We start from the raw sequence: 15,921 nt of genomic DNA, 5'->3' as shown, positions 1-15,921 counted from the left end.
AGATAACTGAGAGATTGCTCCGAAGAGGCAGAAAAAGAGCCAGGAGATATAGGAGTTGTGTAATAAGGACCAGGTTGTCAGAACATCAAAAGATTACTGTTAGTTTAAGAAAAACAGATATCTCTAGTTAAGCAATTTAGCACTTTTCTTTTTATAGGAAGATACAGGAGTCTGGGCTCATTGAACTCATTCCTTTGATATGCATCTAGCTGTTTAGGGCCAGTGTCCTGTTCTTTTCCTATCTTAAGTCCCCTCAGGGTGCACCATTGGGGCTAGTAGCAGACGCCAGTCTGCCTTCTTGTCTCCATCCTGAGTTCCCTCCGGCTCACTGTTGAGGAAGCAGTGGTAGGGGCTGATGACTTGATAACCCCAATGTCTATTATTTACCGATATGGCAGGCAATATTTTTCACCCACAATCAGTACAAATTTTTGTAATACAGGTCTGTCAATGAGAATGGAATTCTTTTGGAAGATAACTTCTTGCTTAATTAGGGTTCAAAGTTAGTGTTTCCTGTCATCAAGTCAAATAGTCAAAACTATTTCTAGCTTTTAAGGTTTGGTCCGCCTGCTGCAGTTTGCAGTCCCCATTTTAGAAACACATAATGAAATATTTAAGAATGAAATGGCAAGATTTGCTTCAAAATATTTCAGCGTTAGGGAAGTGTCTGAGTGTGCAGGTGAAAAATAATTGGTTTTACACTGTTAATTGTTAAGTTGAACAGTGGTAATGAGGATTTATTATTTTACTCTATTTTATATATGTTTGCATTTTCCTTAATAAAAACCATAAAACAGTTCTTTAGGTTGAGATGACCGCTGAGTAGCCATCCAGAAATGTGTCCCTGGCACTAGGGGTTTAGTATCAGGCAGAAACCCTTCCTTAAGATTTCTGGTAACTGGGGTCTTTCATGGGGGATCACGAAGGCTGTTAATGTGCAAAACATCTCACACATCCACAGTCCTGGGAGGCCATGTTCATATCACATGACTCCAAATATCTACTGATTGCATAGGATTAGTCACCTGACCAGAAGGCAGTCGAACCATTGGCCATTCAGTGACCTATGATATGTGGCTGAAAGAGAAACGTGGAGCTGGACCACTTGGATTCTCTTTTGTGAGAATATAATCTGAGAAATCCTAGATGAAGCAGTTGGTGGTAGTTGAAGGTGAAGTTCAAAGGATGTGAAGTAGGAAGAGAGGCTGGAGGAAGCACATGAGGGAGCAGACACTATGAAAATGCAGAAGCATGAAGTAGAGAAAGGAGTCAGGGAGTCAGATACATGAGTTAGATGGTTGGTAGCAAGAAAGGAAAGGAACATACACGAAGAGATTTGAGACAGACGTGAAGGGGATCCAGTTTCTATCCGGTGGCATTTTATTTATGTCTTTACAGTAACTACCACCTCTATCCACATCTTTCCCAAGACAACTTACATTCAGCCTTTGCTCTAATGAAAACTCCCCAGAATGTTCTTTTTCTTTATACTTTAATTTTGTTACCAGCAGTGACATGACTCATTTCCTTCTTCCCAGAGCAGTTACCTCCAGATAGCTCTAAGCCATGAGAAACATTTCTATTTCTCTTGAGAGAGAAAAAATACCTGGCTCTCAGATGCTGGGGGCTGTCAATGTTCTATTTCTTCAGTAGAAAGGGTGGGGGTTTCATGGATGCTCATGGGTACGTGTTTAAGCTGTTTATGTATTTCCTTCACCCTACTCTGTATATCTCACAATTCTTTAAACAAGGGAGGAGAAATCTCCCTGCTAAAGCTTAGAAACACTAGCTGCTCAGAAAAACTATAAACAGAAATCCCTTTAACTATGTTTTCACAGGCCAGCCCATTGGATATTTGGAAATCTTTGTGTGTCTTCTCTCCCTTGAAATTAACCTCTTATTCCTCCAAGTCCCTCCAGGAAAAAACAAAGAGGGGCGGGAGGTCTTTTCAGGCAGTGGTGATGGCCACAGTAGCCATGGGGGGTCCTAGTCTTTCTAGACTTCCCTTTGCGCTTCCCAGCAGGGTGCAGACCCCTGCCCCTCCCCACCTCCCAGCAAGGCCAAAGCACAGATAGGGAAGGAGCCAGGCTCAGGTTGTAAGTTTATTGAGGGGGAATTCAGGGCTCATCCTACAATCAGTTTCTTCTGCCTATTGTCTTCTTGATCCAGTCTAGGTAGTGGCAGATGCTGGTGTAGACGCCAGGTCTCTCAGGCCGCCCACAGGGGTCTGACCCCCAGGATGTGATGCCCTGGAGAACGCCACCACACACCAGTGGGCCCCCGGAATCCCCCTAGAAGGGGAGAATAGAAGACTTTCATCTAATGCCCTGCTGTACCCAGCATTTAGTACCAGTTCTGCAGCATGATTGGTTCCTTCTAGCCAATGGGGATAAAAGCATTATATCCTGGAACCAATGGTGAGAGAGAGGGATGGGGCTTCCATGCACAGGGATGCAGACAGGATGCCTAAGGGCAATAAGGGGCAATCCTGACCAATGAGGGAAGAGAATGATGTCTGGAGGGTCCAATCCAGAGAGAAGAGAGTGGGCATAACACGGAGGGGACTGAGCTCTTCCATTCCTGGCCAATCTTAAAGAGATCATTGAATCCAGTTACAAAACACAGAAGAAAGGAGCAGAGTTCTTGGTGGGAATCTGTGGGAAGAGACCATTGTCTTTAAAGAATCATCCAGAGAGATTAGATTGCACGGCAAGATCACCCACCGAAGGTAATGATTCCATTCCTGGCCAATGGGGAACGAAGCCCTGAAGCATTGTCTTCAGGGACCAATTATTAACAAAGGGGGTGGGTCTTCCATGAAGGGGACAAAGCCAATGGGATCCATGAGGACCGAAGTTGCAGCCAATGGGAAAGAGACTGTTATATCTATGTCCCAAGATATGTTATACTGGGGATAAGGAGCTCATTGAGAGAGCAATGAAGTCAATGGCGCCACTCCCTGGTCGGCTGGGAAAACAGCATTACTTCCCAAGGAACCAGTCACAGAAGGCCGCTTTGCTAGGGAACCCAGTCAGGGCCTGAAGAAAAGTGGCTGACTACCTGATCATTGGTAAAGTCAGCACAAATTCCAGATACTAACACTGAGAAAGAAGGCAGGGAGATTGTGCACCCTCTAGCCTCAGACTCTCTCTCATAGACTTATCCTCTCACCCATTTAATCCCCCCTCCCTGCACCCCATCCTGCAAGCAAGCGTTCCCAAGAAAACAACAATGACAGTTCAATGATCCTGATTCTTGTGCTGTGTGACCTGCAGGGAGAGCGTGACTTCTCTGAACTTGTCTCCCACTCTGTAGAGATAGGCGTGATCTCTCTGAGTGCTAACTCTTTGGGATCACCCTGCTGCTTGGGATCACCAAGCCTCAAGTCTCTACAAGTTGTGTGAAGGAAGAAAGGAGTTGCAGAGACACTCACCTGGCACGTGTCAGCCCCACTGCTGTCTCCTGCACAGACCATGCCGTCTGTGACTTTCCCAGGGTAGGCATCCTCACACTGCTTCTGAGAAAAGATTTCTACTTCTGCACAGTTGAGGGTGTCAGGAAAATTCTCTGAAGGGGGCAGAGGTTGTAAGTTCCCAGAGAGAGCAACTCTTTCCTTCCATCCCTGTCTGGGTCTAACCTCCCTTCAGTGCATCCACAGCTGCACAGGGCGTTCTCTGAAACATTTCAGAGGGGACGTCACTGCTCACCACGTTAAACAAAGCCATGGCCCCTGCTGTTTCTTTCTCTCTGCCTACAGAAGGTCTGCTGGACCCTATCTTTTGTTTCTTGCCTTGAGTCATTTTCAAATTAAGAATCAGGTGACTGGGAACTTGGATGCGCCCCCTGTGACACCTCTGCCTCTTTCCAAACATCCCTTCCCCAGACCATCAGGTCCTCAATCTCAGCTTAATCCTACTTCTTCCAAGAGTCAGCACCTCCTAGAAGGCTTCCCTGACCGCTGTAATTAAAACATCACCTCCCTATCACTCCCTCCATGATATTCCAGTATTGCACTTGACTCTGCCTAATATTTTATTTTACATGTATTTGTTTACTATCTATTCCCCCATCTAGCATGCAACCTTGTAAGGCTTTGTACAGGACAGTACTTGGGGCATATCAGATGCTCACAAATAAGAGTTGAACTGACGACCGACAGTGGAGTTAATCTTTCTGATTAACCTCTGAAGAATAGACTTGAGAGGGTAAGAAATGCTATCTGGTACCTCTATGTGCCAGAAGCTATATGCTCACAATCTCATTTAATGCTCACAACAGCTCTTTGAAGGAGGGATACGTTTAACCATTCATCCATGCATTCCTTCATCAAATGTCTATTAAACACCTACCATGCACCAGTCACCATCCTGAGCACTAGGAACACACCATGAAGAAAACGGTTATAACTGGAGCCCCTGTAGAGCTTAAAAGTCTACTGCAGAATTAACCTCATTTTGTAGAGGCAGATAGTGAGGCCAAGAGATGGGAAGGGACTTGCCCAGAGAAAAGGGGCAAGGCCATGGTTTGAACTGACCTGCCTGATTCATGAGCAGGTCGGTTTCCACAGCATCCCATTGTCTTCTTAGGAGACAGGCAGGCAGGGACCTGAATCCTGATTTTGCTTTCCTGGCAAATCACATCACCTCTTTGAGCTGAGCCCCGATTTTTTCATTGTGAAGCAGACAAAGGGGCTACCCAAACCCTGAAGTCCCAAAGGGAGGACCTCAGTCGAGGTCCAGACTTCTGGGTCCAGAGTGAGGTGGGAGCTGGGGACCTAGACTGTGGATCCTGTGGGAGGAAGGGTCTGGACTCCTGGGTGTGAGGGAAGAGGGGATCTGGGGCCGGGAGTCTTGGGTTCAAGAGAGAAGATTTTTAGGAGCCTGTTTCCCTGGGCCACTGAGGAACCCGTGTATCCCAAGGCTGTTGTGAAGATTATGTAAAATCCTGTACAACACAAGGTCGTGTAACACGATGCTCTCCACCTTGAAGGAAGGATGCATTCATTCATCGCCTCATTCATGCATTCATCCATCTTTTCTGAGCTCTGCTTAACAATCTGTTCGCTTTCTTTCTCGCACTACTCCTGGCCTTTAAGGTTTCCAGCGTGGACCACCTGTGAATCTCAACTTCACGGTCACTTTCCCTTCATCTCCTTCTAGGGGCAAAGCTTTGCCAACGGCTTGGGGTCTGCTGGGCCAACCAGCTCCTCCTCTCCCTCCCACTACCTTGGGGGCTGGTGACAGTGCCCCAGCCCGAGATGGTGCACTTCTGGCCAGTTTGAGGGCAGCGATCCGCCAGGTTGATGGGCTTCACTTTGGACCCCAGGGATGCCCGACCACGTAGTCGAATCAGCATCAGATCGTGGCTGTGGTCATCGCTGCTGCTGTTATAGCAGGGGTGTGGGATGGACTGGGCCACAGCCATTTCTTGTTCTGTTCCATCCTTCTTCTTCAGGCTGTGCTCTCCCAGGCGCACTGTGTATTTCCTGTAATTATGGGGGTGGTTTGGGACCCAGGCAGGGATCTGGGCCCCCAGGTCCCTCCACTCTCAGACCTGGAAGTCCGGGTCCCTCAGTTCCCTCTTCTCTCAGACCTCGTTTCTCAGAGACCGGGTCCCCAGCTCTCCCTTCCTGATGCGAAGCCCCAGCCCACTCTTTCCCCTGCCTCCAGCCCACCCCTGCCCCAGGCATCCACTCACTCTTTTTTACAGTGGGCTGCTGTGAGGACCCAGTGGTCATCTACGAGAACACCCCCGCAGAGCAGCCGGTTGCCCTGGAACAAAGCCGTCTGCCAAGGCTGCGAATTGGCCTTGCACTCCTGGCCCTGCAGCACCTTGGGCTCCTGTGCCCACAAGTGTCCTGTAGCAGGAAGGAGAGGGTCGGATCGCCACCCTCTGGGGCAGTGCAAGGGCCAGGAAAACCACTGTGGGTTCACATGAATACACACACACCCTCGGGCATTTGCCTCCTGACCTGCGTATGCTGCTACACAGACGCACACGTCCGCTCGTGGAAGCCCGCGGGGCATCACACACGGAGTCGCGAGCCTGCGCGTGCTTCCACCTGCTGTCACGGGAATCCACATGCCCCGTATACTCCTGTGAGTATCTGCGCCCCTCAGCAAGCAGCCCTGCAGGCTGGGTGTCCTCATGCAAAATGCAGCAGAACCTGACACATTCCTACCTGCTGCCACGTGTGCCGCGCCTCCCCCCACCGACAGAAAAGCCCACAGAAGCTCCCACATGCGACTGCATGCTTCGCATCTCCCCACCTGCCACCGCACGCACCCACAGCACGCACCCACACATACCAGCCCCACAGCATCCCCACAGGCTCCCGCGCACCACCGGCGCCTTGCGCAGCCACTCACCTGCCCAGGCTTCCAACAGCAGCAGCAGGAGTGTCCAGATCCAGACTGCAGCAGGTGGGGGGCGTCCCATGGTGGGATCTGGGAGAGGGAGAGGGCAGAACTGAGAGGAGGAGAGAGGAGAAAGTCCTGGTGACCTTGGGATCTGGGAAGAAGCAGAGCAGCTGGAGCTGTTCTTCTGGATCCTGCAGGAGGAAGGGGCTGGGGATCCGGATTCTTGGGTCTCAGGAAGAAGGGGATGGGGCACCAGATTCCTGAATCTGAGGAGCTGGGGAGCTCGGGTCTGAATTTCTACATTCCAAGGAAGGAGGGAGTTAGGGTCCCGGACTCTTGGGTCTGAAGGAAGAGATTGCTGGGAGGTGGGACTCCTAAATCTTGGGGGCTGAGGTGCTGATTCCTGGGTCTCAAAGGAGGCAGGGATCTGAGGTTGAGGGCCTAGACCCTGGGAGAGGGGTTCAGGGGCCTGATGCCTGAGAACTTTGGCATCTCACCTTACAGAATCCAGGAGGCGGGGTCACCTATTGATTCCGACCCAGAGGAAGAGGGCCCGGGACTTCAGCTCTGCCTGCCTGGTACAAGATTCTGGAGCTTTTTAATTGGGAATGCCCGCCTCCCGCTCAGCCTCCTCCCACTCTGGGAACTGGAACCCTGGGTATTAGCGAGGAGGAGCCGAGGAGCTGAAGGGGAAATCTTGAGGCAAGAGGGTTCGGAATCTTCAACTCTTGAGATCTGGGAGTGAAGGAACTTGGTGCTGCGACTCCTGGGTCTGAAATAGACAGGACTGGGGGCCCAGACATTCTGGTCCTAGGGAAGAGGGGGCAGGGGGGCCCGGGCTCCTGGGTCTGAGGGAGGAGGGGTAAGGAGACCTGGATTTGGGGTCTGAGGGAGAAGGGGCTGGCACTGAATTCTTAATTCTTAATCCTTCTTTTTGGAAGGAGGAATTTGGAGCCTGGGGTTTTGTGGCAGGAGAGGGCTGCTGCCAGTAACCCGGAATGGAGGACAGGGCGAGTCCTCTTGTTCCCGACTTCAGAGGGCGGGTCGGCCCCGCCCGCTGCCCCCTGAGAGGTCCAGGATCTGGGAAGGCAGGTTTAGGAGGCACCGTGACCTGATTTCCCCTTCCCTCCGGGGGGACGGGACCAACCCAAGCAGAACCCAGGAGCCTTGCAGCAATCGGGCTGATGGAGACAGACTTTAGGCAGGATCGACTCGGGGCTTTAAAGGGAATTGCAAAGCAGTGGCGGTTCCCTCTCTGCCCTCCACCGCCCACCCGTTGTCCTTCCTTTATCCCACAAAGCAGGCAGAAGGAAGGCGCGGTTCTGCACGTTTAATGTAAAAGCATCCCTTGGATCCGAAGGGATCGACACCCTCTCCCAACTTCTTCAGGTCGTGTCCCCGCCAGGATTCAAACCCTGGACACGCCTAGGGCGGGGCCACGAGGGGCGGAGCCCGACACGGTGCCTGAGTTCCACGTGGGGAAAGCTACCATGCCCGTCACGTCACAGGGGCGGGATCTCTGACGAGGGAGGCGGGGCCGCAAGGGGTGGAGCTCAGAGGGGAAATATCACTGGGCAAAGCTCGGAGAGGAGGAGCTATTTAGTGGATGTCTTTACTCCGGTGGAGCCACAGGTGATGCTGTTCCATGGGGTCAGTGCCCGTTCTTGGTGACGTCATAGGGATGGAGCTGAGAGGGGTAGAGGTGTCTCCTCTTTCCTTCCAAGGGGGCGTGGCTATGTATTTCGCTGGAGCCTGGGTCTAAATATCCCGAAGGTGGGAACTTGAATATCCAGAAGGCGTCTCCAGAGCAGCTGAGGCCAACGGCGGAGACCACTGAGACTGGAGTCTTGCAATTCTCCTACCCTGCGCCCACGCCCCTGTCCTGCTCGTCCAAGGCACAAGGGCTCAGATGTCCTTCATGGTCTTTTGGATCCAGTCCTGGTAGTAGCATACAGCTGTATAGACGGCGGGGCGCCCGGGTTCGGAGCAGGGCTCTGAGCCCCCAGACACCACACCAGCCAGGGTCCCGTTGCAAACCAGCGGGCCCCCAGAGTCACCCTGTGCTCAGACGAACAGAGAACCTGTTAGGCAGGTCTACTCGTACGTAACATTACACAGGCCACTTTCTCCCTCCCAGGAAGCCCCCAGTTTCCTCCTCCTCCAGGACCCAGGCGTGCTGGTCTCCAGTCTCTCCTCCCTCAGACCCAGGAGTAAAAGCTGATAGCCCTCACCTCCCCCTGGTACCTAGCATTCTGGGCTCCTAACTCCCTCCTCCCCCAGGACATAGAGTCCAACCCCCAGTCCCCTCCTGCTTTAGATCCAGGAATCTAGGCCCTGGCCCCATTCTCTCCCAGGGCCCAGGTATCCCAGCTCCTTCCTTGGTCTGATTCAAGAAGTCTGGGGCCTCAGCTCCCTTCTCCTCCAGGCCCCCGAAATCCCTGCAGGACACCCCTCCCGCTCTTTCGCAGAGTAGGCCTCACCTGGCAGGAGCCCCGGCCGCCCTCCCACAGGCCGGCACAGACCATGCTGTCTGAGATGTGGCCTGGATACGCCCAGTGGCAGAGTCTGGGCTCCAGGACGCTGATGTTGGCACACTGCAGTGCAAGTGGGAACCGCACTGTTGGGGAAAGAGGTCCGTAAAAGGTCAGCAGCTGTCCCCACCACACTCAGCGCCCCTCCGCACCCACCTCCCTGTTTCCTAAGAAGGACCCACCAAGCCATCGTATTTGACTCTCAAAGATCGGGGGGTGGGTATAGCTCAGTGGTAGAGCACATGCTTAGCATGCATGAGGAGTCCTGGGTTCAATTACCAGGGCCTCCATTAAAACAAAAAACAAACAAACAAAAAACAGTAACTGAAAACTTCCCCAACTTGGGAAAGGAAACAGTCACCCAAGTCCAGGAGATGCAGAGAGTACCACACAGAATCAACCCAAAGAGGAGCACATCAAGGCATATAGTCATCAAATTGACCAAAATTAAGGATAAGGAGAAAATATTAAAATGAACGAGAGAAAAGCAACAAATAACATACAAGGGAACTCCCGTAAGGTTATCAGCTGATTTTTCAGCAGAAACTCTACAGGCCAGAAGTGGGTGGCACAACATACTTAAAGTGATGAAAGGGGAAAACCTACACCCAAGAATACTCTATCCAGCAAGGCTCTCATTTCAATTTGTTGGAGAAATCAAAAGCTTCACAGATAAACAAAAACTAAAAGAATTCAGCATCCACCAAACCAGCTTTCCAACAAATGTTAAAAGAACTTCTCTAGTCATCAAACCATAAGAAAGAGAACAAAAAGAAGAAAGAGAAAAAAAATGACCTACAAAAGATTGCTTTGGCAGTTCGGGGTCTTTTATGGTTCCATATAAATTTTGGAATTGTTTGTTCTAGTTCTGTGAAAAATGTTATGAGTACTTTGGCAGGGGTTGCCTTGGATGTGTGGATTGCTTTGGGTAGTGTGGCCATTTTGATAATGTTGATTCTTCCAATCCAAGAGCACAGGATACCTTTCCACTTCTTTGTATCATCTTCAATTTCCTTCATCAATGTTATACAGTTTTCAGAGTATAGGTAAGCTCCTTGTTAAGTTTATTTCTAGGTATTTTGCTCTTTTTGATGCAATGGAAATGTTTATGCCAGTTATAAAATTCTGGTTTTTGAAGTGGAAAAAAAAGTGAATGAAGGGCTGCAAATGACAAAATATCTTTCTTTCTTATGGGTGAGTTGTATTCCATTACATATATATGTACTTCATCTTCATTATCCATTCATCTATTTATGTGTGCTTAAGATGCTTCCATATCTTGGCAATTATAAATAATGTTGCTGTTAATGGTCGGGTGTATGTATCTCTTTGAATTAATTCTTATTTTTTGGTTGGGTTTATTCCTTTGATAACTATGTAAGTTTAGAAAGCTAAAGCTCTAAACGTTCTTAGAAACAATGAACAGTACATGTAAGTAAATTTTTTAAATATGTGCAGTATATTGTGTATATGTATTTACATGTAATACATTGTACATGTGCAGTCAAATTGCAACAGTTCTACCTAATAAAACTGAAAAATGAAAAAAATTCTGAAAGAGAGAAATTAGAGACAGTGGCAAAGAAACAGAAAAATGCAGAGACCCAAGAGACAAGAAGAGAGACACAGAGAAAAAGAGGGACTATGGCAGGAGACAGAGACCTCTCAAGGGGAAAGGGATTCTCAGAGGAGGCAATGAAGAAATAGGGAGAAACAGACACAGAGATTTCCAGGGAGAAAGCAGTGAGATAAAGGGGAGGAGCCTTTTCTAGGGAGATGGTAATTGACAGAGGCAGGGAGAAGGATTTAGAGGTTAGTTAGAGAAGGAGGGAGATACAGCATATATAATAAAGGTAGATATAATACAGGTAGATACATATTTATCCATGTATATAATATGTGGGTTACAAATTCAGATGCTTCCAGAGACTCGATGGGTAAACAGAAGTGGGTGGAGGGGACTTTGCAGGGAAACAGCAGCCAGTGTGGTGAACTGCAGTGGCTCAAGAACCCATTTCTTGTCTGAAAAGGGGCAGCCTTCCTTGGTTCGGTCACCGGTGGTCGCTATTTTAGAACTGTGGACCCAGCAGTGCCAGTTTTGAATTTTTCAAGCGAATCCAGTAACTTGACTTTAATGTAATATCTCTCAGGTTCTCCATGTTGGCAGCAACAAGCCGAATAAATGAATTGTTGGGGTTTCTTTCAAGACAATTTGAAAACCAGCATGGCTGTGGGGAGCCAAATTTGATGAATGGATTGCTGATTTGTGACTCTGAGAGACGTAGCCCTTATTTTAATCGTAAGATGCATATACTCACATTTCAACACCTCTGAAATCAGGATGTGTCTCCCAGTGAATGGTGCCAGCGAGGATTGATGGGAACATTTTTTTCTTTTTCTCATTCTTAGAGGGGTTGTAAAATAATGACTCATGGTACAATTTATAGCATTTAGATTTGATGAACTACGTGGAGATAGATGATAGACAGAACTTAAGAGATGAAAAAACAGACAGAAAGAGATGGGGTTCAGACTCATGGCATGAAACATGAGAGTGTGTGTGGTGGGCAAGGCTATACCTTTGGGACTGGACACGGCCCCCCAGCCTGAGATGAGGCACTGGGTGCCCGGGGAGACGCAGGTTTGGCTGAGGTTGAGGGGCTGCACGGCAGGTCCCAGACGTGCCTTCCTGGGCAGACGGATCAGCATGATGTCATCTTTGTGGTCTTGGGCGCTGAGGTCCTGGTTGAACCCAGGGTGAGGGAAGAAGTCTGTGGCCCGGAACAGCTGCTCTGAACCCTCCCATTGCCAGAGGTGGTGCTCCCCGAGGCGGACCCACAGATACCTGTTGGACAGGTCTCAGAGGTCAAGGTGGGAGAATGTGTGGTGTCTTCTCAGTCCAGTCCTCTTTTTCTTATCACCCAGGATGCTGTGTGACTCTCCAAAAGCCACACACCCTCTCTGGGCCCCCATCATCTATGTGTGATCCAGGGTGCTGTGTGATTTTAAGCAACGCACACACCCTCTCTGGGTCCCTGCTTCCCACTTCATCCCTTTGTCTGCCTCTACCTCTGTAGCTCTCCCTTGAAAGCTCACACCCCTTCCTAGCCCCATACCAAGTGAGCCACCTTTCTTCCTGCCCCACCTGGGGCCTTAGTGGTGAGCTGGGTCTCCTGGAACCATGGAGGCATGTAGAGGCTCCACCTACCACCCAACAACAGCCCCACACCCCCGCCCTCACAGGTCTGATGGCTTCTGTGGGGAGTGGCTCTGTGTGTGTGAATTTATGTATGGCGAGGGCAGGATATGGAAAATCCCCAAGTTGGGGTCGTCTGTGGGCTCAGGCTTTTCCCATCTGCCATATCCCTCACCCCTCAGTGAATTTCTTCCTGAGGTCCTGCCTCAAGCCCTCTCCTGGCAGCCCCAGTCCACTTGTTCTGCTCTTGGTCCATGCCCTGAACAGCTGGGGACCCTCAGGGGGTCTACATGTCCACCCCCAGCCTCTGACCTCTGACTTTAGGAACTAGGTTAATGACTGAGAACTCAGGGCTTGAGGAGTATGAGGTGTTATTTCTATCTCTGTCCCTCTCTGTCAACTTGTTGCCTTGGTTCTGCATCTGGGAAACCAGCCCCAACTTGTCCTTGCCCCCTGAGTCCCTTGTACCTCCATAGCTCTGCTTCTCCCATTCTTTCTCTTTGGGGCTGAAATCCGAACACTGTCTTCCTAGCCTGATGTACAGGCCTGAGCTAAAAGAGGCTCAATTACGGAGCAATGCATGATGGGAAACTCCCACACAGCATCCTGTACAGCCCCTGTGCATCATCCCTAGAGGGGAAAACATCAGAACAGGATATATGGCCCCTTTCCTGATAATATAAAAAGGATTTCTGCTTCAGGTAGATTCTAGATTCTGGAATTTTAAGATTCTAACACTTTAGGAATCCACAATTTTAGAATTCTATGAGGCTCAAGTTCTAAAATCTCATGAAGTCAAGATTCTAATGTTCTAGATTTTTCTGGGTCAAAAAATCTAGGATTTTTAAATTATCTGAACTAAATCTAGGATACAAAGAACCAGAATGCTAATAGTTTGGGACAATAAGACTAGAATTTCATCATTCTAGAGTTCTATAAATCTTTGATTTTAGATTTGTAAGAACCTAGGATTCAAATAGCTTCAAATTCCAGAATTCTCTCAGTTAAAACTTTGGGGATTTTAGGAATTTTGACTGACAGCATTCTGGGATATTAAACCCACCTAGTCATGTATGAATATAAGCTTCTGGAATGCTCTTTGTTCAAGATTCTAGAATTCTACAAGTCACAGTATTCTAGAACATTGTGATTCAGAGAGTCCAGGACTATGTAATTCTGTATTCAGTGAACCAGGCTGGAATATTCTGGATCTAAGATTCTAGGATTGCGCTATGCAATACAACTATTGAGCACCTGAAATACGGCTGGTCCAAACTGAGGTGTGTCATGCTTCTAAAATACATGTCTGGTTTCGAAGGCTGTAGAAAAAGGGACTAAACCATGTCATTCAGAAATATTCAAAAATTGCTTAACGAGGAAATAATATTTTGAATATGTCAAGTTAAATCTATTATTAAAATTAATTTTACTCATTGCTTTTTTACCTTTTAATGTGTTCTCTACTAGAAAAGTTAAACTTTCCCCACGTGGTTGGGGCTGTATTTTCATTGGACAGCGCAGCTCTAGACTTCTTTGATTTTCCCAGTCTCTGAATCCAGGATTCTAGAATTCAGTGAAGCTAATGTAAAACCTCCTGGATTCAAGATTTTAGGAGTCTACCACTCTGGCTTTTTCTGGGTCAGAGTCCAGGCTCCTAAGGGTCAAAGTTTCAAAATTTCCACTCTTAGAGCCAGATTATTTAGAAGGCTAGAATTTGGAGAGTCGACTCTTTGTAATTGTAAGAACTGAACTCTGGGGAACAGAAATGGAGGCAGCCCTTTCTGCCCACTCCCTCCCTCCTCTGCCAGAGGCCCCTTGCCCCGTCACCCTTTCCTGACCCCCAACCCCCTCCCCAGAGTGGCCCGCCCAGGTCACTCACGGCTTGCGGCAGTGGGCAGCTGTGAGCAGCCAGCGGTCGCTGATGAGGGTCGCCCCGCAGAAGAGGTGGGTGAGGTGGAAGAGCCCAGCCTGCCAAGGCTGTGAGTTGGGGCGGCATTCCTCGGCCCCAATGGCTCGGGTGTCTGCCCAGCTGTGCCCTGGAAGGGTGGGAGGTGTGCAGAAGGGTTAGTGAAGAGCAAGGTGGTAGGGCTGGGGGAGATGCTGGGGTGCCTAGAGGGCAGGAGTGGAAGCCTAGGGGACAAAGGGCCTGGTGGAGGGGTGCTTGGGGGCCATGGAGGGGCAGTGGCCTGGGATGGGTGGCAGGAGCCTCACCTGCCAGGAGAGAAAGCAGAGCACAGACGAATCCCAGCCTCATGACCTCAGGTTTCCTGGGTCCTTGAGTCTGTGCTTCGTGCCCTGACCTTCTTTATGGTAAGCCATGCCATCTTCCTCCTCCCTGGGGCCGCCCCATGATTAATCTGAGTTGGGAAATGTCCCACAGGGAGGCGGAAGTCCTAGGGCCTTGACTGGGAGCCATGGGAAGGGAGGAGATACAGGGGGATACCCCCTGTCGAGATGAGCTGGTGGCCTGCATCATCAGGACTCCACTGAATGGGGGAGGGGCCCTGGGTTGCATAGTCCTCCTGGGGTTCTCCAGACAGGGGAGCCCTCATTCGCCATGACTTCCAGATGCAACATCTGCATACCGGATATTCTGTGGCCTGGAGGAGGAAGATCCCTAAGGTGGGGTCCTAGGGTGGAAGCAAGTTTATCTTGAACTGAAGCTGCAGTGAGCTGGGACTGATGCACTGGGCAGGCCGGAAAGTTAAGTAGGAGGACCGCCCAGGGGTGGGAGAAAGAACCAGGGGTCAGCGGGAGGAAGGCAGGCAAGCAGGCACGATGGGGTGAGGCAGGGAAGGATGAGAAAGAAACAAACAGAGAGGGAGAAAGAGACACAGAAGGATGCAGAGTGAGAAAAAGAAAGAGAAAGAGACAGAAACACAGAGACCACAAAGAAGGCTGTACCTGTGTACACACCCCAACCCTCCCTGCCCTGGGGATTCGGCCCCCTCCCTTTCCTGGGAGGTTGGGAAATATGGTCCCAATTAGGTTAATCCAGTCTGGTCATAACCTACCTCCTTTTTCATGTCCCCACCATCACAAGGATCCAGGTCCCAACCTGCCTAGAACCAAGCATGTTCCCCATTCGCTTAATGCCACCAGATCTTGGCTAAGTCCTGAAAACATGGTCTTGTTTGTTTTGTTTTCCACCTATCTCTTCCCCTCCATTGTCTTTCCCATCATCCCATCCTTCCTGCCTCTCTTCCCATTCCTCCTCCTCACCAGATGGACAGACCCTGGGGGGCCAAGCCCAGGTCTGACTCATCTCTGTGTCCCTCGCGTCACCCAGTTCAGGGGTGGCCTCATGGGAGGCCTCAGGAAATGTTAATTGAATGAGTGAATGTCTTTCTCCATATCCTTCTTGTCCTGGTGAACTTCTACTCAGCCTTCAAGGCCCAACCTGAATGCTCCCTCCTCTAGGAAGCCTTCTCTGATTTCTCCTAGGCAGAGTCCATCTTTTCCTCCCTGGGGGCACTCATAGCCTCTCTTCCATTTTCTGTTGTCATAAGCCTGATTATCAAGCTGGGTCTGGGCTTTCCTTGGAAGTGTAGACCTCATCATGTTGTCGTGCTTTGGAGCAGGGACTCTGAAACTGGACCATGTGAATCCAAACCTCAACGCTGGTAATTATTACATGTGTGACCTTGGGCAAGTCACTGGACCATTCTCAGCTGCTCCATCTGTTAAGTAGCAATAATAACTGGGGTTGTGGGAGAATTATGTGAACTAACACATATGAAACACAACAGTGGTAGGCTTTTAATAAATCTGTCTATCCGTCTCCTACAGAGCCCTGCACTGCCTACATCATAATACACATCACTCATGACTGCAG

The 15,921-nt window shown here is 49.6% G+C and overlaps 2 protein-coding genes across 9 annotated transcripts; both read right to left on the bottom strand.

Moving 5' to 3' along the window:
- Nucleotides 1-2,089: 2,089 nt before the first annotated feature.
- On the bottom strand, nt 2,090-6,950 carry LOC102521031 (kallikrein-8). Of its 8 annotated transcripts, none has more exons than XM_032487845.1 (7): nt 6,857-6,950; nt 6,369-6,446; nt 5,972-6,064; nt 5,698-5,857; nt 5,226-5,485; nt 3,434-3,567; nt 2,090-2,291 (listed from the first exon to the last, which is right to left on the bottom strand). In XM_032487845.1, exons 2-7 carry the CDS (start codon nt 6,436-6,438, stop codon nt 2,136-2,138), a joined length of 873 nt encoding a protein of 290 aa, XP_032343736.1. In that variant the 5' UTR covers nt 6,439-6,446; nt 6,857-6,950; the 3' UTR covers nt 2,090-2,135. The 8 variants fall into 8 exon arrangements, with proteins under 8 accessions (XP_032343736.1, XP_032343735.1, XP_014420395.1 ...); XM_032487844.1 differs by having other exon boundaries at nt 6,369-6,468; nt 6,857-6,948; XM_014564909.2 differs by lacking the exon at nt 5,972-6,064.
- Nucleotides 6,951-7,659: 709 nt separating this feature from the next.
- On the bottom strand, nt 7,660-14,406 carry LOC102514753 (kallikrein-9). The gene is made up of 5 exons (XM_006174280.2): nt 14,298-14,406; nt 13,966-14,122; nt 11,470-11,735; nt 8,840-8,976; nt 7,660-8,417 (listed from the first exon to the last, which is right to left on the bottom strand). Exons 1-5 carry the CDS (start codon nt 14,338-14,340, stop codon nt 8,265-8,267), a joined length of 756 nt encoding a protein of 251 aa, XP_006174342.1. The 5' UTR covers nt 14,341-14,406; the 3' UTR covers nt 7,660-8,264.
- Between the last annotated feature and the right edge of the window lie 1,515 nt (nt 14,407-15,921).

This window comes from Camelus ferus, chromosome 9, assembly GCF_009834535.1.
Source record: "Camelus ferus isolate YT-003-E chromosome 9, BCGSAC_Cfer_1.0, whole genome shotgun sequence".
Taxonomy (NCBI): Eukaryota; Metazoa; Chordata; class Mammalia; order Artiodactyla; family Camelidae; genus Camelus; species Camelus ferus.
This window is presented reverse-complemented; position numbering and strand designations above follow the sequence as displayed.

What these genes read in the sequence shown, in the direction of transcription:
- LOC102521031 (XM_032487843.1), bottom strand. Translation starts at nt 6,242, where the DNA reads ATGTGGGAGCTTCTGTGGGCTTTTCTGTCGGTGGGGGGAGGCGCGGCA. An exon ending in CTGTGTAGCAGCATACGCAG is followed by an intron (nt 5,858 to 5,971) that starts GTCAGGAGGCAA and finishes TTCCTGCTACAG; the next exon opens with GACACTTGTGGGCACAGGAG. An exon ending in GCAGCCCACTGTAAAAAAGA is followed by an intron (nt 5,486 to 5,697) that starts GTGAGTGGATGC and finishes CCATAATTACAG; the next exon opens with GAAATACACAGTGCGCCTGG.
- LOC102514753 (XM_006174280.2), bottom strand. Translation starts at nt 14,340, where the DNA reads ATGAGGCTGGGATTCGTCTGTGCTCTGCTTTCTCTCCTGGCAG. An exon ending in GGCCGTGTCCAGTCCCAAAG is followed by an intron (nt 8,977 to 11,469) that starts GTATAGCCTTGC and finishes TTTCCCCAACAG; the next exon opens with TGCGGTTCCCACTTGCACTG. An exon ending in GCGGCCGGGGCTCCTGCCAG is followed by an intron (nt 8,418 to 8,839) that starts GTGAGGCCTACT and finishes GTCTGAGCACAG; the next exon opens with GGTGACTCTGGGGGCCCGCT.